General features: G+C 42.6%; 1 protein-coding gene across 2 annotated transcripts in view; it reads left to right on the plus strand.

Annotated features, from left to right (window-relative positions):
• MTMR2 (myotubularin related protein 2) overlaps nucleotides 1-27,020 on the plus strand; it is a 64,638-nt gene that overhangs the window by 7,834 nt on the left and 29,784 nt on the right. The window contains exon 2 of one of the 2 annotated variants that reach the window (XM_072850674.1): nucleotides 13,798-13,903. The exons of the other annotated variant lie outside the window; for it this stretch is intronic. Within the exon in view, the coding sequence (XP_072706775.1) occupies nucleotides 13,798-13,903 (106 nt within the window). The remainder of the gene's footprint in view (nucleotides 1-13,797; nucleotides 13,904-27,020) is intronic. 2 annotated transcript variants of the gene reach the window in all.

A 27,020-nucleotide genomic window follows, 5' to 3' on the forward strand; every position in this document is an offset into this window, starting at 1 on the left:
ACAACTTTACACCTATCACTTTCTTCATTGGTCTGCAATTCCACGACATGTGATTTTTGCTATATGTGGTTGCTTTTATGGGTATTAGATACTATTTGTTTGTTCTCTTTGTTACCTCTAAAACCAGTTTTGCCCAGCTCCAGGTCTGCATTTCTCTAACTGACCATTGGTGAGTTGTTTATAGCCATGGTCTCCAGTGCCAAGCCTTTGCCCCATCTCTTCTCATCCTGTGCCTGTACTCCTGTATGCCACATCCTGTGTCTCCACTTCTCCAGGCCTCTGCTATCATACCAGGCTGTTGTATTTTTCTATACAAAGTCATTACGTTAGTGGTAAATATCTCATTCTATATAGAATAACTGCTTGTTGCTGCTATCTGTGCAGAACTGTGGTTGTACAGCACACAAACAAAAATAAAACACCTGGCCAATTGCAGAAATTGCAGTCACAACTAAACCAAGTAAAACAAAGCTGCAGGCAGGCCAAGAAAAGTTCAGACAAAGCAAGAGTACCAAACCTCAGTCACAAGCCTTGAAAATTCACTACAAAGCTTATGGCCTACGAAGAGCAGTGGCAGTACTGAATGACAGGGCTAAAGGTTAACCCAACTATATTTTTCTGAACAAAATTTAACTGGTGGAGTGAGTATACATCCGATCATTGCTTGGTGTTTTGTGAGTAAAGTGTTTGGTGTGGGTTTTTTTTTTTCCCTCGGGCACAAAAAGCACTAATATCTGAATTACTGAGCTCCTGAACCACAGCCTCATTCATAGCTCCTGCCTTTAGTGACAATAAAGCATTCGTGCTATTTTTATTGCTCTGTTAATAAATCCTATTGTTGATTTCAGTTGATATCACTGCTGTAAGATGGTGGTCTTCTCAAAGGGAAAGATTGTGCAGATAGGTAGTAGGACTAGCCTCATCGACCATTTCTGCTAAATCTGCCCATGAAAGAGCTGGAGCCTGGGAACAAGTGGCTTATATATGGAAGATTATAGGGGCTGGCTGTGGAGAGCAGACGCTGAAGGTAGGGGCAGGTCACTGAAACCTGTAGTACCAGAGATGAGCTGCTGAAGGATGACTGTTAAAATCAGTCATCAGAGTAGAGGTTAGTTGGTAGATGGGATACCTTTACCAAATCAAAGCTGATCAGCATCTCATTTGTAAGTAGAACACCTCTGATAAAGAAATGAAAAATGTGTGATCTTCTGCTCGCATTTTACCCAAGTTGATTTTTGGAGTAGGCTGTTCTTGAAAATTCAGGCTGTCCTCCAGTCTAAGAATGGACATCCCACTTCTGCACTGAAAATGAGCCAGAAGCATGCTACCAGTACGGTCATTAAATGCCGGGGTGCGAGAAGAAGAATGCGGTGGGACTGTTTGTGGATGTGCTCAGGACTTGTATGAGCAGAGCAGTGTTGGCCCTTTACTTGTTACTATCTGCTGGGGTACAGCTTCTGCTGATCACTGCTGCCTCCAGCACCACGGAGGGACGTTTCATCTTTTTTTGCTAAAACATATTATGATTTTAGATTCCACCTTCTGCTTCCACTTTCTGCTTCCACCTTGCATAAAGAAAATACAGGCACCCTGGATGATATTTGTCTCATCTCACTGGACTGATAGAGATCTCTGCTAGTCTCCTGGTTTCTTTTTGTAGACAATGGGGAAGAGTGAGTCATCTCAGTTTCTCCCCAGTGACTGTAAGGAGAGCCTACAGTGAGTAATTCAGATGTGACCACCTACACAGAACTCCCTCCCCATCATTGTGGTAGGGGCAAAAAGTGCATTGAGTTTGGGTGGTTCTCCACTCCAAAAAAGGAAGGAGCTATTTCTTAACTGGCGTCATTCCTCTCTTTTACATATTAACTAAATCTGTTCACAGCTGAGGAGAGAGCAGAGATCTGTAGTCTGGTTTCCTAAGCCCTGTTTCTTCATGTATGTGTGTATATCTGTCTAGTTTGTCCACTAATAGTTTTTGTAACATTTGGACAGCTTTAACCATGTTTGATAGAGGAGGGAAAGTAATAACTTATGACATGTTTTGCATTTAAACGAAGGTAGAGATGGGAAGGGAGGCCATGTCAGTTTTTCCATTACAGAAAAATCTTCTTCCTTTTCAACATAAGGGAATACCTAGGTGAGAAAGATATCATGAGTATGTGCAGATTTTCTTGGACAAGACTTTTCTCAAGTTGGAGAAATACATTATATTCTCTTATTTTTGTATTTCCTTCTTTCCCTGCCCTTTCTATGGTGTCTGCAATAGGCTGTGTGCAGCTGGAAACAAAAAGCAGATACAAACTTCTCTGCCACAAGACACTCATCTTCTGAAAACCAGGGCAGGATCTAGTTCAGATTGCCATATCTCCGTGTGAAGTAGGTATCTAAAACTTCCCTACACTCAGCAGAGCCAATACACTCAACAAGTAATTCAACTGAACAAAGATAAGTGTCCACTCTGGGAGAGCTGAATTGTTGTCTAGACTCTGTTGCCTGGGTTTCCGTTGACTAAGTGGGAGCATAGACACCTGTGGTATCTACCATCGGGAGCTGAACCATCCAGACCTCATTGATCCTACTCCTCTTTGAGTTACTTTGTTTTTCACACACACTGATTTCTGCTTGAGGAAGCAGAAGTGGCAGAAGGAAGTGGCTGTGGGTGATCTTAGAAGATTAGTCCTCATTTCGCATGCATGAGAACTGATGTACAAAAACTCTTCAGATGAGCTTGCAAACTTTGTGTGCCTCATTTCATTGTAAGGTGGAAGAATTTGAAAGACCTTTGTTTTCAACATGTACTCTACAACTGGCCAGTGGGGTGAATGAGTGCGCAGAGCTCTTTGGCAAATCTGGGCCGTATAGAGATCAATGGCTGCTGGGCACTTTGGAAACTGTGTTTTGTATTTAGAGACTAAACAGGACTGAGTTCATGGGGAAACCTGGTCCCAGGTATGAGTGTTGAACCTGGGAACTTTGACTGATGGACCACAGTCTTCAAAGATGCTGGGCTTTCTGGAAGTTGTGACAAGATACAGGTGCTCAGTGTTTGTGAAAACATCCTGTGTTGTCATAGCTTGAATTTCTGGAAATAAAGCCCCCAAATTATTGAACACTTGACTTACTTTAGCCTTGAGACTCTGCTAGGGACCAATTTCATGCAGGGGCTGGGCTGCCAACAGAATATAGTTGTTCCCAGTCCTTTTTTGAGCTGAGTCTGGCAGAGCACGCAGCTGTGTAGTGTCTGTGAAAGCTTATCAAGGTGTTACACCACGTCAGTTTTGCTAGGTAATACAAGACTCTCCAGATTGGCTGTATTTATATACTTTCCTCCTTCTTTTGATTTTTCCCAGGATGGAACAAGTAATGTCATTGATGAGTAAATTGCTGATATTTTTAATTCCTGTGGGTGTTTGGTTTATTGGGGTGAGGGGGTTGTTTGGTGTGTGTTTGAAAGAAAATCAGAACACTTAAGAATATGTGTTACATTCTAACTAAGGTGGTTTTTAAATAGGGAAATAGGTAGGGATCTAAAGAAAAATTGAGACAGCATATGAACTGTAGGAATTATAAATATATATGGTTAAACTCTACATAACTGGTTCTTAGTATGTAACTAGAAATTAAGGCACTGCCAGAATACAAATAGTGAAAGAGAAGTTATATCTGTCTTTATCCATTTCTCCTTTCTTGTCCTGAGGTGAGTACTTACTAATGTAGGTATTATTTCTATTTCTTTCCTTGATCAAGTTAATAGTTTTTTTTCTAAGAAATAAAAAAATAAAATAAACAAGCAAACAAAAGATTTTATATCCTGTGTTGGTTTCCATTTTTTCTGCTTCTCCTTGCTCTCAGACTCTGGAGTTACTATTGCAACTTATCATGGGACTGTCTGAATTTGCATCAAAATCCTGATAATTTTTTTACTTGTATGTTTTTCTCTGGCTTAATATATTTTAAAGGAAGGGGGTGGAAGTTTATATGGTAAATATAAATATTGGTAAACTGCAAGAGTGGTTTTGAACTGTATGGAGGGTTTCCATCATGACTTTTTCCTGCATTCAGAGTACCTGTGGAAACAATTAGATGTTGCCAGCCCTCTTTCTCCTGTGGGGTGCAGTGGTAAATCCGAGGTTGCTCTGATGTAGGAGATAGCAGCGCCACCCAGGTCTCTTACTTCTCTGCCACAAAATGTCCCAAGCCCTGGAATCAGCTTCTTCCACAGGTAGGGCTGAGAGACACGGGTGGTCTTGTAGCACCAGGAAACACTTGGATTTTGATTCTTGAGTTGCCTTTTTGCTAGAGGCAGTCACGCTGCATGGAGAGCCCCTTGGCTGTGGTCTGTCCACGCTGCTGTTTGGGGGAGAAAGCTGCAGGTCAGGGCATGTGCTGATTCCTCACAGCCTGAGAGGTCACTTGCCAGACATCCTGTCAAACAGTGATCTCCCTAATGGCTTTCTCTCTGACACTGTGCAGCACTTCTTCAACTATCTGAAGCTTGAGGTGCTGGAACTTCTCTCCCTCAGCCATGTTTTTTGACCTAGAAATACTGTTTTCTTGGGATGGGGGGTAGGATCTTCTTCACTTCTAGTTCAGTCCTGCCCTCTGCAGCATCTTATATTTGAAAACAAAGGCTCTAGCTCCTTCTGAACAACCCCAAATGATCCCAAAAAGCATAGCAATAACCTAATGTGTAGGAAGGCGCAGAGATGAGGGGGTGGGAGCACTGTTCTAGCAGGCAACCTTGTTTGTGTTGACGGTAAGCAGGTTGTGTTTTGAACCTCTCTTCACCTTATAGTCTCATTTTTGGTGCTAAGAGTCTGTCCTGGTGATGGACACCTCAAAGCTTTGGAGCACAGACCCAGACGTGCGCACCAGCTCCGGGAAGCCTGTCAAACCTTTCTCCCAAGCACTAGGTCAGAGCCAGAACGACTGGGCTGCCTTTCCATCGTGTCTCACCTGCAGGAGGTGAGTTGCTTGCCTTGCCCACCATGCAGTGCCTGAACTCCTGATGCTGCAAGCAAAGGCATTCGTGCCAGTGGTGGATTTTGCAAGCCAAACATTTCCATTAGGAACTGGAATCAGACCAAAGTACTGGATTATCAGCCTGCTTTCAGGAGGTAGTAACTAATTTTGGACTTGGTAGATATGGGCTGAAATTTAGTTGGTGAAACAGAGGTAAAATATCAGTTCCCTGCAGAAGTCTAACAACTTCTTGAAAAATAATTTTTTGGTTTTCCTTCTGTTTTCTTCCTTGTAGCTGAGCACCATCCCATACCAGCCTAGAGCTTGTTAGAAACCTAACTCCCCTTTTGTTCCTCTTGTGAATACAGATAATTTTGTAGTTATCTTCCATGTGCTGATCAGAGGATATCAGTTCAGGCCTCTGATAGCTGCTGTTCTTCCTGTTTTTTACCTTCTGGATTGTTTGACTCATGAAAGCATGATACTGTGGGCTGCTTGCTGTTATTAATTACGTGCTGCATATTGGTTTGTCTTTGGGTGTTGGCCTTCTATTCTTGGAATCTTGCAAATATTTTAAACAATCAGCCTATTGTTTAGCAAGTGCTCTACACACACTGTAGGCCTTTTGTGAATTTCTGTTTAAAAAAAAAAAGAATGACTAATGGAGCACGAACGGTGCTTGTGACACTGTAGTCCATTGTGTAACTATTGAGAGCAAAATTTACATTCCTAGAAAAGCTTGTTCACGGTCAAAATATAGGACATTCCCTTTATGGCTCATGGGAAAACATGTACTATATATTCAGCTCAGGATGCTACTTAGAAGGATCAACTTTTAAAAAATGACATTTTCCTCCCTTGGAACATTGAAGTCGGACTGAGACCCGGCTTTGCTTGGCAACAGAAGTGAATCTTTTTCATTCAGGCAAGTGGCGTGGGGGGCTATTTTAGGTCTGTCACACACATGCACAATGATTTGTTTGCTGAAATGGCTTCTTTTTAATATGTTGTTAAGCTCTGACATTGCCGGCCCTTTTGAATGGAGAGGGTATGTTATTATGTTATATAGCTGCCTGCCTCCTCTGAATGCCAGAGGAAGCCTGGCAGTTGGTGCTTTTCTTTCCTTCAAAAGCATATTTGTTTATGGCTTTTTTTTTTCCCCCCTCCTCTGAGATTGTTACAGGTCAAGCAGAGGTTAAAGTGGGATCTTTAAATGTTTAGAAAAATTGTGAGTTCCATGTACTTCTGAAATGTAGCAATTGTCTGTCGTGTGTGTGTGCCTAAAAAGAGGGTACTGGGTGTTCGGAAGGGGTAAGGATGCATCTCATGGATGCTATAGGTAGTTTCCTTTGGTACTTGTTGCCTAAGTAGAATAAGTTTTGATTTTCTTTTGATTTGGTTTTGATTTTCTATTTTGCTGTGAAGAATTAAGATCGAGTCACTGCTCACTGGAGATACTACTCCTTTGTCTGTCCATGTATGCTCTTCGGGAGAGGGGTTGCCTGTTATGGGCATGCGCAGTGCCAAGCACGGTGGGATTCCTGACCTGGGAGAGATGGTGTTAAGACGCTAAAACTTAATTTACAGTGGCAGGGCCTGTTACAGCCCTGTGGCGGAGTGGAAGCCAGTGCAGAGAGCCCTGCTCCTGCTGCAGGGTCCTGGTTTGGTCAGATGCCAGCTGTGCTTTCAAGTGCTTGTCCGAAGAGGGGCATACGAGGGACTTCTGAGTACACTTAGGTATATATATATACACACACACAGGTAAGGACTATGGGGACCACTTAGCCTTAGCATAGATCCACAGAGAGCTGCTGTAAATGGGAGAGCCTGATGTGGGCAGCAGCTGGATATCCCAGGCCAGTACTAGCTAGGACAAAGTCATATTCATGGGGAACAAGCACCGGTTTGTCTCCCTCTGCTCTGATGTGACCCAGAAGGTTTTTCAGTATTTCTTTTTCCTTCTCTGAAAGAAACAGGAATGCTGAAAGTATTGAGGAGGGAAAGTTGTCGGCTTGAATTTGGGAACCGAGCGGGAAGTGCTCAATACCTCTGCGTCATTATACTTTTAAGAGAAGTGCCCAAGTGCTGCAGGTGCTCCAATTCATGGCCCTGCTGTAAATTTGAACCAATTGGATCCTGCTTTCTTGGCATCTGAAGCTTCCAAATTAAATTGTATTTGCCACTAGTCATCATTAATTTGTGGTTTTCACCTTGATTAATTTTTAGGAATGTACATAATGAGAAACTTTAAAAAAAAAAAACAGGAAGAAAGGAAATGGAAATTTGTCCTCTGCAGTGTTTTTCTCATTTATGACCTCTGCATCTGAAACTGTATCGCTCAGTGGTGCATTTTATCACCTGTTTTCCATGTCAGTTCAGTGACTATTGAAACAAAACGTTCAGTTTGGTACAGAAGAAATGGCATGAGCAGCTCATGCCAATTGTTGTCTGAGTAATTGGCACACCTTTGCAAGCAGTGAAGCAGTTACTTGCACTGGCAGGGGAGGAAGGTGCTGGAGAGGTGACTGTATCATCACTGACTGCACTTTGGTTGTGTTATTTATAGGAGTGAGCCAGGTTAGTATTTTAAGACATTGGTACAATAAAATAGGTGTCCTCGAGCCCTATGCATATGCTGTAAATAAAAATGGCATATGCTGTAAATAAAATTGGCATATTTTCCAGAGGTGTGTTTCCTTCCTGTCCCATCAGTTTTTCGCGGAGTTCTGGGTGTTAAACTCATATGCAGGTTCCCGCTCATGGATTTAGGAGGGAAACTTTAGGAATTGGAACTTGATTTTTTTTTTTCTTTTCCCTTTTTGTTGTCTCTGTTTTTTTTTTAGGTGGGGGCGTGTTTTGGAGTTTGTTTTGTTTCTTGAGGCAGTATCTTATTCTGAAGCAAGACAAAGGTCTCTTCCTTAGTTTTCAAAGTCTGAACAAGTGTCCTCAAAAATTAACAGTAGTTTCTTGGGGAGTTGCTACCCATAGAATCATGGAATAGTTTGGGTTGGAAGGGACCTTCAGAGATGATATAGTCCAACCCCCCTGCCATGGACAGGGACATCTTCAACTAGATCAGGTTGCTCAGAGCCCCATCCAACCTGACCCTGAATGTTTCCAGGGATGGAGCATCCACAACTACTCTGGGCAACCTGGTCCATGTCTCACCACCCTCATCGTACCCAGTCCCTTTCTGCATAGGATTGTTTCTTATCTTTGGGAAGGTGTATATGTGTATATTTTTTATGTTCTTGCTGAACAGAAGTGTAGTGGAAGGAATATCTGTGTATATTTTTGATGTCCTTGCTGAACAGAAAGAGGGACACCTCTAAGAGCTTGCTGGGATGGTTTATCCAGATCACCCTTCATATTAATGTCATGACCTTTGTCTCATGTTTTACCAGAAGCTGTTGTGAAGTTTTGTGTGATACATGAAATTGGTTGTCGTGACTTTCTTCTTGGGTCACATGGCCTAAGAGAAGAGGTTGTATAGCGTGGTCATCCTTAGGCCTGACGTTCACAGAAGGCTCTTCGTAGAGATCTCCTAGGAGTTTTTCTTTCCTCTGGAGGGTGGAGACAGAGAAGTGAAATATCCTGGGTTTGGAGTACAAAGAATGTTGTATTAAATTCCCTACAATAGGGGTAAGGATACAGGGAGGAGAATTCAGTCCTGCATAAATGGTGCATTTGTCTGCATCAGGTTAAAGCTGTGGGGCTTCACAGTTTGGTTCTGGCACTTCCCTCGCATCTTCGTGCACATCTTCCACCTGGCCTGAGTTCACTGTGTCACGCTCAGACCCACATGAGGTCAAATCACCCTCTTCAGAAGCTGTACTTGTTCTTTCTCCTTCCAGGGAAAACTACTGTAGGAAAGCAATAACTTCATAGTCAAACTCCTTCTGTAACAGTTGGCAAAACAAATGGCAACTACAAGTTTTTATTTGTTTTCCTTGGCTTTCTTATACATCACATTTTTTACATTGCAGGGGTCAGAGGGTAGAGATTGCCTTGGATGACTCTGGCAGATGCCGTTTAATTATACTTTTTGAAGTGGCTTAAGACTTTATCACGGCTTTCCCCCAAAATATTTCCCTTGCACCTTCATAGTTTAACAGGATAAGTTTGCGTGTCTCCGACACTTCTGTTTGCAGCTTCTTTACATCTTTGTTGACAGTTTACGCTAAGCACACTGGCATACCTTCAAGTCTGCTGCGGATGCGGTAATACCTTTCAATTGCCTGAACAAGAATCACTGGAGGGCATCTGTCTGAGTCTGAATTAAGTTTGAAAACCATCTGGCATGTTGTGGGATAGTCCTAATAATAACAATGAACACTTTATCAGGAGTTGAGTCATTGTGCTTGGTTTCCATTGTAATTCTCTTATTAGTTGCATATATGCATTCCATATAGCCAAGGGGTTAATACTGCATGCAGATACTGTACAAGACCATTGTGCCAACACCTCTCATTTAGACTCATTTATCATTCAAAATCTGGCCATAAGAAATACATTTAAATAATAAAAAAGATTACTAAGATGAAAGACATATATCAGCATTAATTGCATCCTAAACCACTTCTGCATGAGGAGGGAGGAAGGAGAGGAGTAAACGGAGATGGCAGTCACAGGAGCACGGTGCTTTCCCTGGAGGTGCATTTGAACTGTTGTAGAGTCTCTTTTAGCACTTCACACAGACATCCATCAGCAAGAAAGGTGTGGACCTGCCCGGGCCTGAAGCACGGGAAGAGAAATGCTCCAAGAGGTCCTTGGTCTTCACAGGTTCCTCACAGGAACATCTGCACTCGCTTTCTTTCCTGTAGGAAGAGCTCAAAGTATTTTGTGAACCTGAGTATATGTTGTTTCCTAGAACCTTAATGAGGTTCAGAGATAGTATTGTTACTTTGCATGTTTATTAAGCTGTATTGAATGAGACCTTCAGCTAACAGTGATTGGCACAGCTCCAGTGATTTTTAACCCTTGCTGAAATCTGGCTAAACCTACCTGTGTTCCCAAGTGTTTGGCAGGTGCCCCCGAACCCAGCAGTTACATCTGACCATCGTGCCCTTGCCATCTCTCAGGTTTGCTCTGTATTGTCTCACTGGTGGAAGACAGATCTTGGGGGTATGTCCCTGTGAGAACAGAGCATCCTCAGTGGTGTCCTCAGCATTTTAGGCTGATACCAGAAGCACCCCATCATGCTGCCAAAAGTATTGTATGAGACAGCTTTAACTTTACATTGGCAGAAGCTGCGATAAGGTGCAGAAGCCATGACAGAAGCAGGAGTAAATGATTTGCCCAAGATGATGCAGAAGGGCTAGCGGCAAAGCGTGGAGGGAGCTCTGGTCTCCTCGCTCTGAGTTTGCATGTCAGCCCCAGGACACTCTCCCCCTTTCCCCACCCAAAGGCAGATGAAACTGTGTGGTTTGAGGATCTTTCCTTTTGCATTGGCAGCAGAGGAGAGCTCAAGATTGACTAAACCACTGAAGCTAATAAACTTCTCATGTGCATGCAGGGACATCAATTTAATTACTTTGCAAAGCAGTGGAGCTGGAGCCGCGCAACTGCCTGACGACGATAAGAGGAGGGAGCCACAAGCCAGCGGCGTTTCGGTTGTCTGCTCCTTCGTTCCGTCTCGGCTCCCTATAAATGATGGATGAGGAGAATAGAGGCAGCGAGCCAAACATATGCAACCTATGCATACTGCGCAGAGCCGCATAATCCAAGCGGTATTGTTTGCTGTATGTGCAGGCGGCGCTTCCCAAAAGCTCGCTGCTGTTGCTGGAGGGAGGCTTCACTGGTGGCTTCTGCGGGAGCAGAGGGACGCTGGTGTGGGGAGCTTTTGAAAATCCACTTCTGAAATGCAAATGCTTCCTTCATTAAAACCCACTTGAAGCCAAGCGTGATCAACGAACACAAAACACTTTCACAGCTCAGACATGCTGTGGAGTATGGTTCTCCTCTTTTTTTTTTTTTTTTTCCTGCTCAAAGCAGTTTGCCCCTCGGCCTGCCCAAGTGAAATTAGTTAACAATTTCATAAAAAATCTTTGGTCAACAATGATTAGATAACCGCTGCTTGTGTATTAGGTAGATGCTGAGAATGTACAAGGGCAGACAAGATGTGTAAGCAGAAAAACTGGTGAAAATTTGATCCTTTTGTTAGCGCTCTCCCTCCCTGGGAGCTGCTAAGAGCAGGTTAGACAGACAGGTCTTGGGAGTTGTTTGGGTATAGCTTGTCCTAGCTTGGGGGCAGAGAGACTAGCACACTCCGTTAAACCTTTCCAGCCTTTCCCGCTCCCTTTTCTGTGACTAAAGGATGTGAAATTCTTGGTGCAAATGCTTCTATTAATAGCGCTCAGTGGTTTAGCGATGTTTGCTCAGTGAGTAAGCTGTCCTGGGTGGTGCACACGGGCCAGGTTAGCTGCTGGTGTGCCCCTTGCTTGTATATTTACACCTGTGCTAAATGACTTGTAAACTCAGCAGAGTTCCTGGCCTGTAAAATGCCTCTAAATACACAAAATTCTGGGCCCCAAAAGGGGAGGGAGCTAGAAAGCATGACTTCTGGAGGCTTACTCTGAGCCTCTGGCTCCCCTGCCTGGACCTGGTGTGGGAGAAGGTATGGTGGGGACCCAGGGACAGGAGTCAGAGTTGTCACCCAGTGATAAAGGCATCGACACTATCTGCTTGCTCTTCGTTAATAACTTTAAGTACCGCCTCCTTACAGGTTGCTGTACAGTAAACTGGTGCTGCTTTGTGGAATGATTAACTGTGATTCTTTTTTTTCCACATGCTTTTAAAAATGAAATTAATTAAACAGTTGCAAACATGAGGGGGAACGCTTCGAAGTTGAAGGCTGACCATGCAGAAACCACGCTGAAAGGAGTTTCAAGGCAACACATCCAGGGGTCTGAGCTCATTTGAGTAAAGTAATGTAAAAATGTGGTTTAGTGCTAAGCCTAATTTAGCATGCCTGCAGGCTGCTGTGCGCCAAAGTGCTCTTAGCTTTCCTCATCATCTCCAGATACAGATTCGCTCCCTCTCCGTGCGCTGCATCCGATGATTTATACAGCCATGTAATGAATCCAATCAGCCCTATTATCCAACAGAAGACTCTCTTCATGTTTATTAATAGTTTACTGACCTGGTAGATCAGCAAGTTGAACCATGCATCCAAGTGATGCTTGTCCAGTGCAGTGGAGGTGGCAGTGGTGTGCAGCCCAGGTTGAGAGGAGGAGGAAGAGTGGAACGTGAGCAGCCTGTTCAGCAGCAGCATACACGTTATATCAATTTTGTTGTAATGTGAAACTGTACACAAATTCAGTGTATGTGTGAGGCCCTTTGATCCACAAGAACAGGAGGCTTTGCAGGTTCAGTTCTTGTTATTTTAGTGTAGGATTATCTTCTGCCGGGGACGGAGACTCTGGGGCTGTTGCGGTGTGAGCAGCGTTGTGTGCACAAGTGCCACTGTCCATCTGAAATGACGTGAGTTTACCCAGCAACACTGCAAGAGTTGAGCCAGTTGGAGAGCTGAGTGATTAGCTCTTGAACCGTGTACAACAAATGCATTCAGTGGAATTGTGCTATTCAATTGGCACACCACTATAATTCATTTTAAATAATTTTTTACTGTTCCCGAAGGTTCCATTTCTAAGTTTCTACTTTGTAGGATGAAAGAGTTGCCAATACTCTTTAATCCTTGGAGAGAAAGGACTGACTCCCAGCAAGACCCCAATTTTGCTGTAGTCCTTCATGTTTTTAACACTGCCTGTGCGATACTTTGCCAAACTCCAAAGAATAGAAATAAAAATGGAACATTTTGGCCTTTCAGTGGCTGTTTACCCGCAGCAAAACAATTTTCAGACAATTAACGGATCTCCAGGCCCTTTGGAAGCTCAGATATAGCTGTTTCTAGGTTGTCACATGTCTAATTAATACAAGTAGTAACGGTAATATTCCTGCTGGTATTCTGCTTCGGCCAAGGCTAGGCTTGCAAGCCTGATAGCTGATCCTTAAAAGTGTCTTTATATCCAGGTAAAACCTTTCTGGCGTCGGTAAGAGTGTGGGAATTAATTGGCGCAGGCAGCATTTGCTGCTGTACTGTGGCTTCAGGGAGTAACGTTGTACCACAGAGGAACTTTCTTTACAGTCATCTGGGGTTTTAAAAGCATTATTATCAAATGCTAATTTTAAGCAATTATGGTTGTAGGAGAGGTCGCAGCATAAACATGCTATAAAATAAGCTTATTTTAATTGCTTACAGCTGTACTAGAAAAACTGTATCGAAAAAGTAAATAACTGTTTTGCTTTGCTATTTAGCAAATCGCACTTTGTATCACCAGAGAAGTATGCTGAGAGAGTCTTTTTAATTCTCCTGAGGGTTGTACTTACACCTGAAGGAGGAAAGTTGTGTGATGGAAAGAGTTTTATTCTAAGTTTCTTCCACCGTTGTAAAGCTGAGATTGGAGTTGTGCTGGCATGCGTTCAGGAGTCTGTCTGTTTTCATCCCCTTGCAGCGCACTAATATCTCCCATCTGAAAGCCTGAAATGGAGGCCCTTACTTTCTGTGATTTAGGATTTGATCAAGTGTGTGATCGTGATAACGTTGGCTCAGTCTGAGCTGGGATTTGGTAATGAATTGTGTGCGCTTTGGTAATCTGTGGCAACGGCGAGTAAAACCAGTTCTCTGAAACCACTGCTGAGGGCTGAATAACTGAGAATGGAAAGGGTAGAAATAGTGAAAAATGCCTGATACAGCTGTAAGCGAGTGGCCGTACTTGGCTTTTGAGCATTCTTGAGCACGGCTTTGATACGCTCTGGTGTTTCTCTTTATAGTGCTTCCACTTCTCACTCGGACCATTCTGCTCACACCAAATCTGCTTCTGCTATATCATCCGACTCGGTCTCCACCTCGGCAGACAACTTTTCTCCAGATTTAAGGGTATGTATGTTTTGTCTTAAAAAAGAAAAAGATATCTATATTGTGGCCTCCTTCAGAGGACATTTCTTGCTCCTGTGAGTTTGGGTATGGTAAAATGATGTCAGCTTTCAGGTTAATGCCAAATTTGATGTAGCCAAAGCATGAAAGGACCCAAAGTCAAACAGGTGAAATTGAAGTTTAATCTCTACCATATTATTTCCTTCTTTATAAAGTTGTTTAATCTTCAAAAAGCTGACTCCACAACCCACACTTGGAGATGAATTTTCAAAGGAACTCAGTTTTCTTTTAAGTGCTTTAAGTAAGTGAAATCCTCAACCTGCCAGTTGTATATCCTTTTTTTATGTTGTGTTTATATATAAGAGAAGTTCTCTCGAGAACTCCTGCTTGTTTGTAAACACTGAGTCCTTGGAAGTATCTTCTTTCAGAGAAAGATTGCTATCTCCAAGCTGATAAAAATAATCTTCTGTCACAATAAATTGCTCTGACATAAAAAGGTCCAAACAAGGCTCTTTTAACTCTGTTATTAGATTAGTTAATTATAAATTCAAAGTTCTAGTTCAGTGTCACAGGAGTTTTGAAAGCTATCTGTATGTTCCTCTTATGAAACCAAGGGGTTTGCTGATACACCTTTGCTTTAAAAAAACATCCCTGAGTATAAAACTGTTGGTGTTGGTACATTCTAGGAATGACTTTTAGCATTTCTCAGCTGTGGTTGAGCAGCTTTGTAAAATCTCAACACAGTAAAATTGCATAAAAACGTCTAAATGCAAAACTAATTCATTTGACAACCATGATAATTTTTTTGTCCCATGAGTATTGTCTCAGTAGTCCATAATTAATAACGGAAAGTCCCCTTGTTCATAAGTGGCAAGAACATGAATGTTTCTTTCTAAAGGCAGCTTATTAGCCAATATTAAGCTAAGATTTGAAAATTAATCAGTAGTTTATGTGTAATCTAGTGATAGTTGACATGTTTTACCTATGGATACAAAAAATAGTCTTCAGAACATGCCTGGGTAAAATGTTTGTAACATGTCTGAAGTTTTTCCCCTGTGAAGTTGGGGCGTTCAGTTACTCTAACATGCAGAAAACATAGTTTTTAGGCTGAGGCTAAGTGATTCATTGATATGAATATACAGAAGATTGCCAATACTGCTACAGCTGTAACTGTTTGTAGAATATTATAAAAAAAATTTACACAATTTTTTTGGTTTTTTTGCTAAAGTTTGCATAAGTAGGTTTCTTTTTCCAGTCTTGATGCACAACTCAACTGCCTTTTCACAGTTTTTGTGACACTTGGAGATTGCTTTTAGAAGTAGAAAATGAAGCAACATTTCTTTTCTAGAATCGAGGTTGTCTTTCCTTCCTGGTGGTTAAGTTAGCTCAACATGTTTTCTTTGTAACCCTGATTGCATCTTGTGACTCTTTACCCCCTTTTGTCACCTCATCTGTGTGAATTGTAAGCTGTCTGGGCAGGGATTCCAGCTCTCCTGGGCTTTTCTCATTCCCCATCCAACAGGGCCTCTGTACCCACTAGCAGTCAAAAACAATGTCCGCAGAGGAATGTTCACTTAGCTGCACGATACATTTTTTCAGGCAGAAGGTGCATGTGTATTGTTTACTGGAGGCCATTAGAAGCCCATACTTCATTGCTGTGCCACAGTTCCTGTAATTTGCAGAGTGATTTCTTCACAGCTTGCCCTCTTCTTTTTTTTTTTTTTTTTTAAGCAAACTAAAGTTCTGCCATGCTCTTGGAACAAATGCTGCTCCTCTTTCATTTTAGAATAGTGTTTAAGGGAGAGATGGTAAAGCAGAGAATTGCTTATTTAGAATAAAGGCACCGAGGGCCAAGCGTGAGCACATGCCTCTGCTGGCAAAATGCTTCTTGCTCTTAACCTTCATCAGCTCTGTGGGGCCTGAATTTGGCATAAGCCTGCCATACTTCACCTAAAGCTTGCTCTTGCAGAGGTGGTGTGAGTGGCTGCGATGCAGTTGTGTGTAGGCATAAAGCTGGTTCTTGCCTTTACACTTGAGTGACTGCTTGTCAATGGTAAGCAGACCTAGAGAAAATGCATTCCCGTGGTCCTACTTGTATTAGGGTATAGGGAGAAAGGGGCAGTTTCCACTAATACGGGTTGACTTTATCTCTCCTAGAGGAATTCATGTATTAACCATTTCTCTCTTCGTTCCTGAGAGTGTTTCATGCTGGAGAACAAGACTGGGAGGTGGGATGAAGATCTGTCCTCTATCTGTGGACAGCCTCTTGTGTTGGTACTGTGTTGGGACTGCAACTGCAGTCCCACAACCTGTCCTCGAATCAATCGCTGTTGGTGCTGGTGCGTTACTGTTTGCTCCCTGGGCTTGCTCTTGGAGCCTAGTGCTAGCTTCTAAATGGAAGATTCATTATGAGTGGTGATCAGCTAACACTGATTTCTTTCAGGTCTTGAGTCAAGGAGCACAGACATCCTCTCTCTGGGCTTATCATTCTTTGTCCAATTTTCTCCGAATTAACATCTCTGTTATGTGACAGTTCTGCAAGTTAGTTTTTTTTAAGTCAGTTCTGTGAGAGATTTTTCAAGGTCCTGATTGTTCTTACTATTTTCTTTGACCTTTCTGAGATGTGGCTTTGCCTTTGATATTGCAGATGAGGTCATACCATTAACTGATACAGTGGCATGACGGTGTTCTCTGTTCTAGCCCTTGCCTTACATGCCTGAGCGTCTTGTGCAGCTTTGATTGGCACAAGACAGCATGAACTTCCAAGTCTTAACAGGTACTGAGATTTGAGCTAAGTACCTTATTTCTTCTGAGGACAAAAAGAAGTCCCACATTGTTCCTGGAAAAGTGTAAGAGAATAAGCCCTGAAGTGGGAACCAGCGCATTTTGTGGTAACTGTGGTATGGGAGACAAGTGCCTGGGCTACATGGTGTTCTCACAGGAGGGTGTTGCATCAGTTAGCTTTAAGAGGCTGAAAATAAGCTTTTCAAGATTTTGAAGTGGATCTGCCAATTATGGGATTATGCTCTTGATGTGTATTTAAATTTTCCTTGCTAGAATGAATTGCTGCGTGGATCCATCATCACTCCTACCTCTACTTGGTCTCTGCCTCTGCGTGTGCATTGACTCAAATTTAGGAATTAAATTTCTGTGATGATGGAAAAACACTTTGTGATAGCTACAATTAGCACTCTCTTTTTCTGTGGGGAATTTTTAGAAGAATAGTAGGCGTCCATCGGGAGGAGGGAACCAAGGGAAGGACCCACATAATTTCTTGCAGTCTGTGCCTGCAGTTTTCTTTTGGAGTGCAATTAACACTCTCTGTGTGTGCACGCGCATGTGTGTAATGAGGTGAATGAGACAACCACTGGGGATTCCTACTGAATACATGTGCAGTATTTTTCCTAAATCTTTCTCCAAAGCATTTAATAATAACCTTTATGAAGGTTTTTTTTTTAAATGTATATTGAGCATTTCAATATCTGGAACTAAGATTAAATTGCCTTTCCACTAAAATTTATAGAATTTTCACTTCATAAACTAACTCGAAATAACTTTTGGCTGCTTCAGTTAGCTTCATAGGAAAAAAAGAAGAAAAAAACCCCAAACCCCAACAGAAGAACAACAAAGCACTATTAGGTTCTCCCCTCCACCCTCTTCCTGATCTCAAATCTGAAGCTGTTTAGAATTGATTTAGGGAATGCACTTTTGGAGGGAATTTTTAGCAAATACACTGCCATATGTTTTAACATAAGTTATAGATCAGGCAAGAATAGAATTGAAGTAGTTGGAAGTGAAAATGAGCTGGAAATTCATAGATACTTTGTAATTTAGGATGAGATTTTAAAAACACCTTAGAGCCAACCTTGCCAAAGGGATTGAGGTGCATAAATATCTCTTACAGATCTGGGAAGTTGGTGGTTATTAAAGTACAGTGAGATACTTGCTCCTAAGTCCTATAGGTGGTATTTTCTCCTGTGTCTATGGGCAGATACATCTGTGCAGTTTATAGTACTTCTCTTAAGTCTTCTTGCTAGTGCTCTAGCTTTTATCAGTGGGGACTTTCATTTTGAGTTAGCTGTTGATTTATAGGATAATGCCTGAAGTTTACTGCATTCAAAGCTTTGGAGTAGCTGTCATAAAAGGGTTGGATCCCTTCCATCTGCAGTTGGGAAGCAGTGGATGTGGCCAGCAGAGCCTGCTGCCACTTCCCTTAAGAACAGTACCTTTGCCTGAAAATTTGTGGAGGTCCATTGTGTTTGGTTTTGGATTGTATACAGCGAAAACCTGAACCAGAGGATGGAAACTCATATGTTGGCTTTCTTATGTTGCTTCTTGCTTCTAGTCCATTCTGTGGATAGAGGAAACCAGTACAGCAGACCCATGCATCACATGCTTAGTTGTGCAGCCTTCAGAAAAAGTGATTCAAATCTTTGTTCTTGGTGTTGCTGTTTGTGACCACTATACCATTCTTCCCTTTGAGGGCAACAGTAAGATCCACAATTCCTGATATTCCTCTGAGGTCCAGCAAAATATTTTACAGGCATGCATCCCATCCTCCATGATTGTTTGCTCCCTCCATAATAATTTTCTCCTTTAATACACGAGGAATTGGTGGATTTGCAATGGGTTTATATACGAGATGCAAGAGCATTATCATAGCATGCCCAGGACTCGAAGGTTAGAAAAGGGAAGAAACAGAGTTGCTTGCGTAACCTTAATTTGTTATCCCTTGTGTGTATGGTTGGAGACTGTAGACAAGCCTATGTGGTTTATTTTGTAAGATACATAACTGATGCATGACAAAAAGTATATAAAGGAACCTTCTCCTTCCAAGACAGTAAATGGATGCCATTGCTGTCTCCTTAGGTTTTCTGGATGAAATCTGTTTGAACAAGTCTGCATTCAAGCTAGCCAATCACAATTCCTTTGTAGCTGATGGAAAGAAATAGGTCATTTATGATCTGATTTATCTCTGCTTTAAGGAAATGCCCACGCTAGGTGAGAACATCATGTAGCTGAGCTAGAGAAGTCCTTGCTGCAGAATGTTGTGAACATTATTTGAGGGGCAGCAACTGATCTCTCAGAGGGGATCCCAGCTTTAGCTGTGTGCTCCAGTAAAGGTGTAGTTTTGTCTCATTTGAAAACCTGCTGTGTTTCTCCTCTGACTATGCAGAGAGTTCAGGGTACTTTCTCCAGATGTAGACCTCTCAAATTGGGGTAAATCCTGTCTCTCAGGTGATGTTGGGCAGGATTAACTGAAATGCCAGTCACTGCCTTTGCCACCTTTGTGTTACTTTAGTCTAGCTTTAGTGCAAAGTGGCTTAGACTGGTTTTATGTAGAACATGTATATTGATAGTAGAAAAACATATTGAAGAAAGATGTGATTCCCCACCCCCCCTCCTTTGCTGTAAATCACTAAAACTAGCCTCAGTGAGCTTTTCCATTGCTATCTCCCTGCCAACGCAGGAAGCGTGTCGGGCTTTGGTTATGTGTAACACATGTTCAACAAGAGCTGGGTTTAGAGAGCGGCATAACTTTTTAAACTTTAAGCACTCATTTAAGCAATGTTTTTTACTTTTGCTTTTAAGGGACTTTTCGGTTAGTGAGTGATGCTAGTTTGGAAGCACTAAATCGTGAAAAAACGTCTGTCTAAGCACCTCTAGGGTAGTTTAAGACTCTCTGCCCTGCCAGTCAGCACCATCCTTGCTTAGCAATGTATGGGGGTAAGTATTCCTGTTTCAGACTGGCCCTTGACTCTTCTCATGGGACTGCCCATAAGAAGACTAGTTCATAGCCAATGCAAAGATGTCTTCTGTGATATCAGCTTTCCTTCCCAATGCACTGGACTGTGGCTGCTATTAAATTACAGACCATATTGCACAAGCCACCAGATGGTGAAGATAATTGACCTGTGGTCACAAAAGATTTGGCTAGATGTGAACTGGTGATACAGCAGTGAAATAAAATAAACAGTTCATCTTTTTACTGTCACTGTGTGAAGGCTTGACCATATGTGTGTTTCTCTGTGTCATCGCTTTGGGCTCAGTCATATTCTCACATGGAGGAGCACCTCACATTTTTGTGGGTGTACAGGAGTAGAAGCTATGCAGGCAGTAGTAGTCCTTACCTGGTCTGTGTGTAGTGTTTCCAGAGGTCCCTTTGCACACAGGACTGAAATCAAGACCAGATCCAAGAATAGGTGGCACTTTACGTTATCAAAGGTATCGAGAGACTTTAAGAGCAGCAGAGAAGAAGTAGGAAAATCTTATGGGGAAAAGTATTTTAACTATCTTGAAGTTCTGATTTTGGCCGTACAAGTTGCGTGTGTGTGTCTGTGGGAAACCGTTTTCCTTTCTTCTTTGGAGCATTAAGCTGTCGATTAACAAAGGACTGGTTCTGAAGAATGAATGATGCTCTTGTCCATAAGTGTGGTCATTCCAGGACAGCCCCATGAGTGACTGGAATTTAGCCCCTGCCGTTGCCATGTTTTTCTAGGACTCCAGTTTCCAGGACTGTAAATGCTATATATTTAATGAGAATTACAATCTTTTTGTTTTTAAACTGTCCTGAGAGATGGAAAATCTTGCTGCCCTCCCTGCACCTTTCCCCAGTAGGTCCTTTTCTGCACCTCCCCCTTTCAAGAAAACAAACACACAGAGTAGCCAACCTCTGGGTTGCAAAATATTGATTTCATGCAAATTAGATGGGGGAAAAGCCAGATGCAGTCAGTTTTCTGTCTCCTTTGCATGGAAATAATACTCGCTAAGTGCTCATCTAGTTAGAAGAGAGCAAAGGCAGCAAGCGTTGCTAATTTTTCTTATATAGAAGTACCTGAATGTTTGAATGTGAAGTAATGCACAGTGAAGGAAATCTCTGGAAGCGTTTATGATTGCCATCTATTAGGAATGGAAAACTAAGGATAATAAGCAAATGGCCTTCAGATGTTCCTCAAAAATATTTTCAAGCTCTTCCTAATTGACTGCCGTATTTCTCCTGGCTACAAAGTGCAAGAATTCTCCTTTTGCTGAGTAAAACTGGGTAAGAGGTAGCTTCCCCCCCCCCCCCCCCCCCCCCCCGTTATAGTTCTGTAGATTGAAGCACAAATCAGGCAGGAATGAACAAGCATGGTATTTAAAAGGAGCATGTGGATTTGTGACTGCATGCAGTACCTGCCAAGATTTGATTTTCTGTAGATGTGTTTGCACCGAATGAAACATTGTCGTTCCCCTCTGTAGGATTGTTTACTCATTGTAATTACTTGTATCATGAATTCTTATCTTGCATATCACTAAACTCCAAAGTGAAATTCTTGGTGACAGAGACGCTCGCCTGTGACTTATTTTAGTTGGTAGAATTTATAACTCTCTCTTTGGTCAGAGTGTTTTTCTGTTACTTAAGACTGATGGTATGAACTTCACTAAACTAGTTTAATGCTTTCTTTTGAAAATTTTAATCTATTTTCCCTTATAAGTTGTTAGCTGAACAAAATATAGTAAAAATAAAGAAAGGATAGAGTCGGGCTAATGTGCTGTCCAAAGTTTTTGAGCAACCAGTGGAGAACAGAGCTGTTGTCGTTCAAGACGTATGTGGAACCCTTGGCACTGAAGAAGGTTCTGTATTAAAAAATGTTGGACTTGTCTGAATAGATAATATCTGCAACCTTCTGTGCCAGGGAGCATTGCTGTTTTGAGTCAATGACGACTTTCTGTCGGAGCCTAATGAGAGAATTGTCTTGAGGCACCAAGCCATACAGACTTGAAGAGACAAGCCAGCCGTGGTTGAACAAGTGGCCCTCAACAATGTGTTCCTTTGAGCTTCTAAGCCTTGCCTTGTACTTGTGCAGAAAGGGCCCAGGAGAGTCACCAGCCCAGAGAGACTGTTCTTCATCACTGGACACTCAGGTCTGAGTGGAGAAGTACATCGTGGAAAAAACAAAGCAGAAAACCCCAGGGAAACATTGCATGGTGGCTACTTCCTCCTCCAGAAGAGTCCCTTTATATTACCCTTTATATTACTTCTTTTTTGAATACACTAATCTTCAGCTTCTTTGTAAAGATTTTCAAGACAGTGGTAAGTAAGCAAGTGATTTGTCAAGCCTTTTTATACTTTCTCAAAATATACACAGTAGGTAGAGATCACAGTTTATGATTTGGTTTTTTTTAGTTGTGTCAGTGGTTTTTTTGAGACTAGGAAAGCATAGTTAAAAGGCAGTTGCAGTATACATTGTATATGATTATTGTCTTCAGCGTAGTGTAATAGATGGTCTGTTGTCAGAACATTTTATTGATAACTTAAATGCCTCTTTTGTTGTTTTTTTTTAACCAAGCTGGGAGTTCTTTGGCTGAGTTCTCTCTCAAGAGCTGAATGGGCTTGATGTGGTCTTTGGACGGTATATTTGATTCTCTGTGTACTATTCTGAAATGATCCATGTGTCCATGGTGTTTTGTCTTTTCCCCTTTGAATTTCTAATATCCCAAAAGAATAAGCCACAAAGCATTTCCCTGCAATTAATATCTTGCTGGTCTGAATGTCTCTAATGTAGTTTTTCAACCCGTCTGGTCATAATCCTCAGAAAAGTCCCTGTGTCATGCAGAAATACTGCTGTTCTTTCCCCTAGTCATTCTGCTGTGGTATTCTTAATGATTAAAAAATAATCATCAAAGTTGATTTACTTGCTCGATTTATGTTTTATTACATTTCCAGTAGGATACATAGCACATAAATCTTCTCAAAGTACACTTGAAATAGCCATAAATGGCAGCTGAAAATCTCTCCAAAGTAGTACAGTGTTTGCAGTCTATAGGAGGATTTGTCACGTAAGCACGGCTACTGTTTTGCAGTCCTTCTAATTGAGCATTGGGAAGACAGAAGCATCTAAGCAGCAAAATGATAGAAAAAATGTGCCTTTTTTCCTGTTGTAAGAAATGTTTCATTTAGAAAAGAAACCAATGCACCTATTAAAAATTAGCCTAAATAAGCATACAGGTCTTGATTCTGCACAGATTTGTGTCAGTTCTACAGCTTCTGTCAACGTCAGCTGGACAGAATTAGACCTCTGTGGGTTTTTCTCTGAGGTGAGTGGAAAGAGTTTCTGTATCTCTTTTGTTTCAGAGGTTTTTACACCATCATTGAGGTAATGATAAATCTTGATACACCTGCCATAGTGGCACTGTCCTTTGTCGATTGACCTTTATGGCAACAGCCATGAAAGAGGAAAGGGATGGAGTGCGAGGGATTCAGGGGAAGGAATGGGTGAACATGGTCTGAGACCACCAAAAGGCATTTGAAAGGAGAGGAACATTGGTTACATAAGTGTATATGTTTTGCTCTTGATTTACAAAGAAAATAGATTAAAAAAAATCAAGTATGTAAAAAATAATCCTATAGCTAAGCCTTTGCAGAAAGGTTGACTTCCCTCACGTGGTTCTCTGAGACAGCAGAAAGGAGCCTGCTCTGACCCAAAAGCTCTCTCTGGTAACTCAGCTAATAAGACCTACCCTACAAGCTTTGGAGTCATGCCTGTTTTGATTAAGTTCATGCAATTTTTGGATATGGCCCGGCTCATCTCCTGCCGCCTCTCTGCACAGAGTAAGTTTGGACCTCTCTGCAAAGTACAGGTTGTGACTACTGAGTTGTATCGGGATGTCCAGGAGATTGGGCACTGCTGCACTGGCCACAGTGAAGCACCAGAGATGGGATTCCCCCTACCAGATCTGCATTGGAGTTACTTGCCCTGGTTCTCAGCCTTTGGTGGGAAGAAAGGCACTCATCCTAAAGGTGAATCTCCTAGGTCTCCTGCTTTCCACTGGGTGAACAGAGTGCCTAGGGTGACTAGCTCCGATGTGGATCTCCAGTTTTAGATGAAATGGATATTCCTGCAGTTTGCTGACTACCTTGCCTGCAGAATGGCAAGAGTGCTGATTCAGGAGGGCATTTAGTCATGTGCCAGTCCTTGAGAGAAAGACATTTAAAAATAAAGGCCAGGGGGGGGAGAGGAAGGTTTAGGTATGGTAACTACAAGCAGAATGTTCCCTGGTAGTCCATTAAAATGTGAAGTATCAGACAAATATTTTCCTGTAGGAGATAAAACCTTTCACTTGGCTGTTGAGTTTCAAATCCCTATTTCATCCATGATTTGAAAAGCTACATATTTTTAAAATCTGCTAATTCTATGTGTATATTCTTGCACGCGCACATGTACAACATGCACATTCTTGTCCCCGCAGTGTATATCTCGCCTGTTGCTGCTGACCAGTGTGTGCTCATGAAGTAGATGTGCCAAACCTGTGAATTCAGGGGCTGTAGATGCAAAGGGATTTTGTGTGTGTGTGTGTGTATAATGTTTGTCTGTAGACAACAGGTTATATATGTTTATGTCAAGGGACCAGTTAAGAGACCGGCTTCCTGCTGTAGGAAACACAGAACAGGGCTGCATGTAGCTGGAACAAAAACAGCTCCCAGCCTGGAGAGCTTGTCTTTTCAATAGATGAGGCAGATGTGGTTTTGGGGAAAGGAATAATGCAGGAGCAAGGTGGTCAGGGTGTCGGGTCGGACATGTCGCACCAGCGCTGTGGCTTTAGGCATAAAAAATCTGTTCAAAATGTGCAAAATGATTTGGAGTGTGTAGGAGGTTACCAAGGAGAGATTGATCAGAGGGGATAAAAATCACAAAAAGGGTACATTTTAATTTTGTCTAAACCAAAAAAGATTATTTTTGTTCGTTCTGACTGTGATTCAGGATAGAAGAATCTATGCAGACTTGGGAAAACTGTTATACAGCAATTCGGTAAGGAAAACCTGTAGTTTCTCCTTAAGTTGCATGAAGCCAAAAAACCCTGACCTTTGTCTGTGAGTGTCAGGACTCAAATATTCAGGAGAAAGAGCAGAAGAGAATAACTGGAAAATAGCTGGGAGGGACCTCAGGTGCTCTCTTCATGCATCTTTGTTATCTGGAGGCTTGTGCTGCAGATATCAGTGTCCAGGGACAAAGTTACTGTCCCTAGTCAGTCCGGCTGCTGAGTTGGTTACAACCCTTGAGTTGCTTGTGTAGTCATGCCTCAAGCCAGTCCTGGCAAAATGATGCAGGTTATGGAAAAACAACCATTAAAAAAGCAATTAAGCTAACCCAGGCGTCTTGACTGAACTAGATATGGGAGCAATTACGACGCTGGCAGATTGGGTAGAAGGAGGGAATCCTGGCTCGGCCTCAGCCAGCACAGGATGTTGTCATCCTGGCTGTGCAGCTCCGCTGGTAGGCAAACACCTCTCAGGCAATACAAGAGGAAAACATATCAGTAGGTTTGTTCGCAGGCAAAAGCAAATGCTAAATATAGAGTTTCATGGACCCTCTCGGGTCCTTCTGGAGCAGCGTTCAGTGATACGCAGACCTCTGAGACCCTGTAGTTAGAGTTATGGTGCAACATATCTCTGTGCCGCCCCGAGCTGGCTGTAGCTGCTCAGGATGAGCTGAGCTGTGTGCATGCGTCGTGCAGGGACGTCAGTCAGGAGAGGGATTTTTGGAGCAGCATGCTGGCTGCTGTGTTGGGAGGCAGTGTGAACACATGGTTGGAGAGGCTTGGCAGAACTGCGGTATCCTGAATCGCAGTATGAAGAGGTAAGGGATGAGGCAGGGAGCGGTCTTACCTTTTTAGCAGGATCTAAACCTCTTTCCCTGACCCCAGACATGCAAGCAAAGGAGGTGATTGCTTTGTTGCTGAGATCTGGAGGTTGTGTCAACAATACAGCATTGGGGTTTTCCTGCCTTGGGTGCTATAGGCGGGAGGTCATGAGAGAGCTCTGCACCTTCAGCCTTGGGTAAGTGGGCTGGAGCTAACACAAGGTAGGATCCTGGAGTAAGGGAAGCGGTTGTTAAATGTAGCAAGTGTGGGTTTGTTCTGCCAAGTCGCTGCTTGAGCAGAGAACAAAGGTAGGTGGTGGCATGAAGTCCTCACACCCTCTCTGAGCCGAGGCAGGACTGGTGTTTAGGTGCTAAGGTACTCCCATGCTCAGCATCCCAGGGAGCTGTTTTATCTAGAGGGAGAGCTGCTGATGGGTGGAATGGGTAGGTTATGTTAACTCGGTAAAAGAAGACAGAAATAAAGGTTATTGTGGTGTGTAACTAAACTCTTAATTCCCCCAGAGATTCAGTTACCAAGCATAACATTTTTGTGAGGAAAATATAACAAAGACTTTGTTTGGCCTAGAGGCAAGGCAAAGCAATCTACCAATCTTTGGTAGTTGTGTTTGTTTCTTACAGAAACCTTCTTAGTGACATTTGTGACAGATACGTCCAGTGTGTGGCTCTACGTCAACGTGGTCCTATTCCTAAGCAATGCTGATTCTGCCCAGCTCTGGCTGCAGCCTTCATTGCAGATCTCAAAGCTCTCTTTGGTTTTATTCCCAGTGAACAATTTAAAAACCTGAGGCACACAGAGGTGAAACATTTCAGTTATAGATCTATATGATACCTGTCTCAATAGCGTTAATGCATCAGTAGCCAGCCGTCACCCTCCTGCAGCCTGCCGCAGTCGTGTCCCTGGCTCCCCTACCTGCTTCCCTGCCGCACTGGAGCTCTTAATTTTCTTTTGCAAGATTTGCAGAGGGCTAAATCTGGGCCCAGAAGTGTTATTTTTAGAGTCTTGAAAATAGGCTAATGTACAAAAAAAGATTTTTCTGACAGTTTACTGAACCATTTTTGGATTGGGGGGGAGGATGGCAGTAAGATGCAGGGGCTTTTCATGTCATCTCCTTAGTCATATAAGGGGCAGAAGGTCCATCTATGGTGTTAGTGTCCTCCCAGAGCTCCACGTGTATGGTTCCATCCCATTCTTCCCCCCTATCTGTTTCCAAAACTCCTCTTTCCTTACCCACCCACTTTTCCTCCCTCCTGCCAGCCCCATCCTTTAGTGCTGCCCCAGATGTCTTCTCCTGTGCCTGCTGCCTGCATTGTCAGCTGCACAGAGATTGCATTTCCCCAAATCAATTTTAAGGAGCTGTTGATGTAGGTGGTTTTCAGGAAAATGCCTACTGTTCATTTCTTGGTTTCTGCCAGGACGGGTTTCAAGTGTTCACGTTGCAGCTAGGAGGCTCATTCAAGGTCTAGAGCTGGGCAGAATC

This window comes from Ciconia boyciana, chromosome 1 (genome assembly GCF_034638445.1).
Source record: "Ciconia boyciana chromosome 1, ASM3463844v1, whole genome shotgun sequence".
NCBI classification, from domain to species: Eukaryota; Metazoa; Chordata; class Aves; order Ciconiiformes; family Ciconiidae; genus Ciconia; species Ciconia boyciana.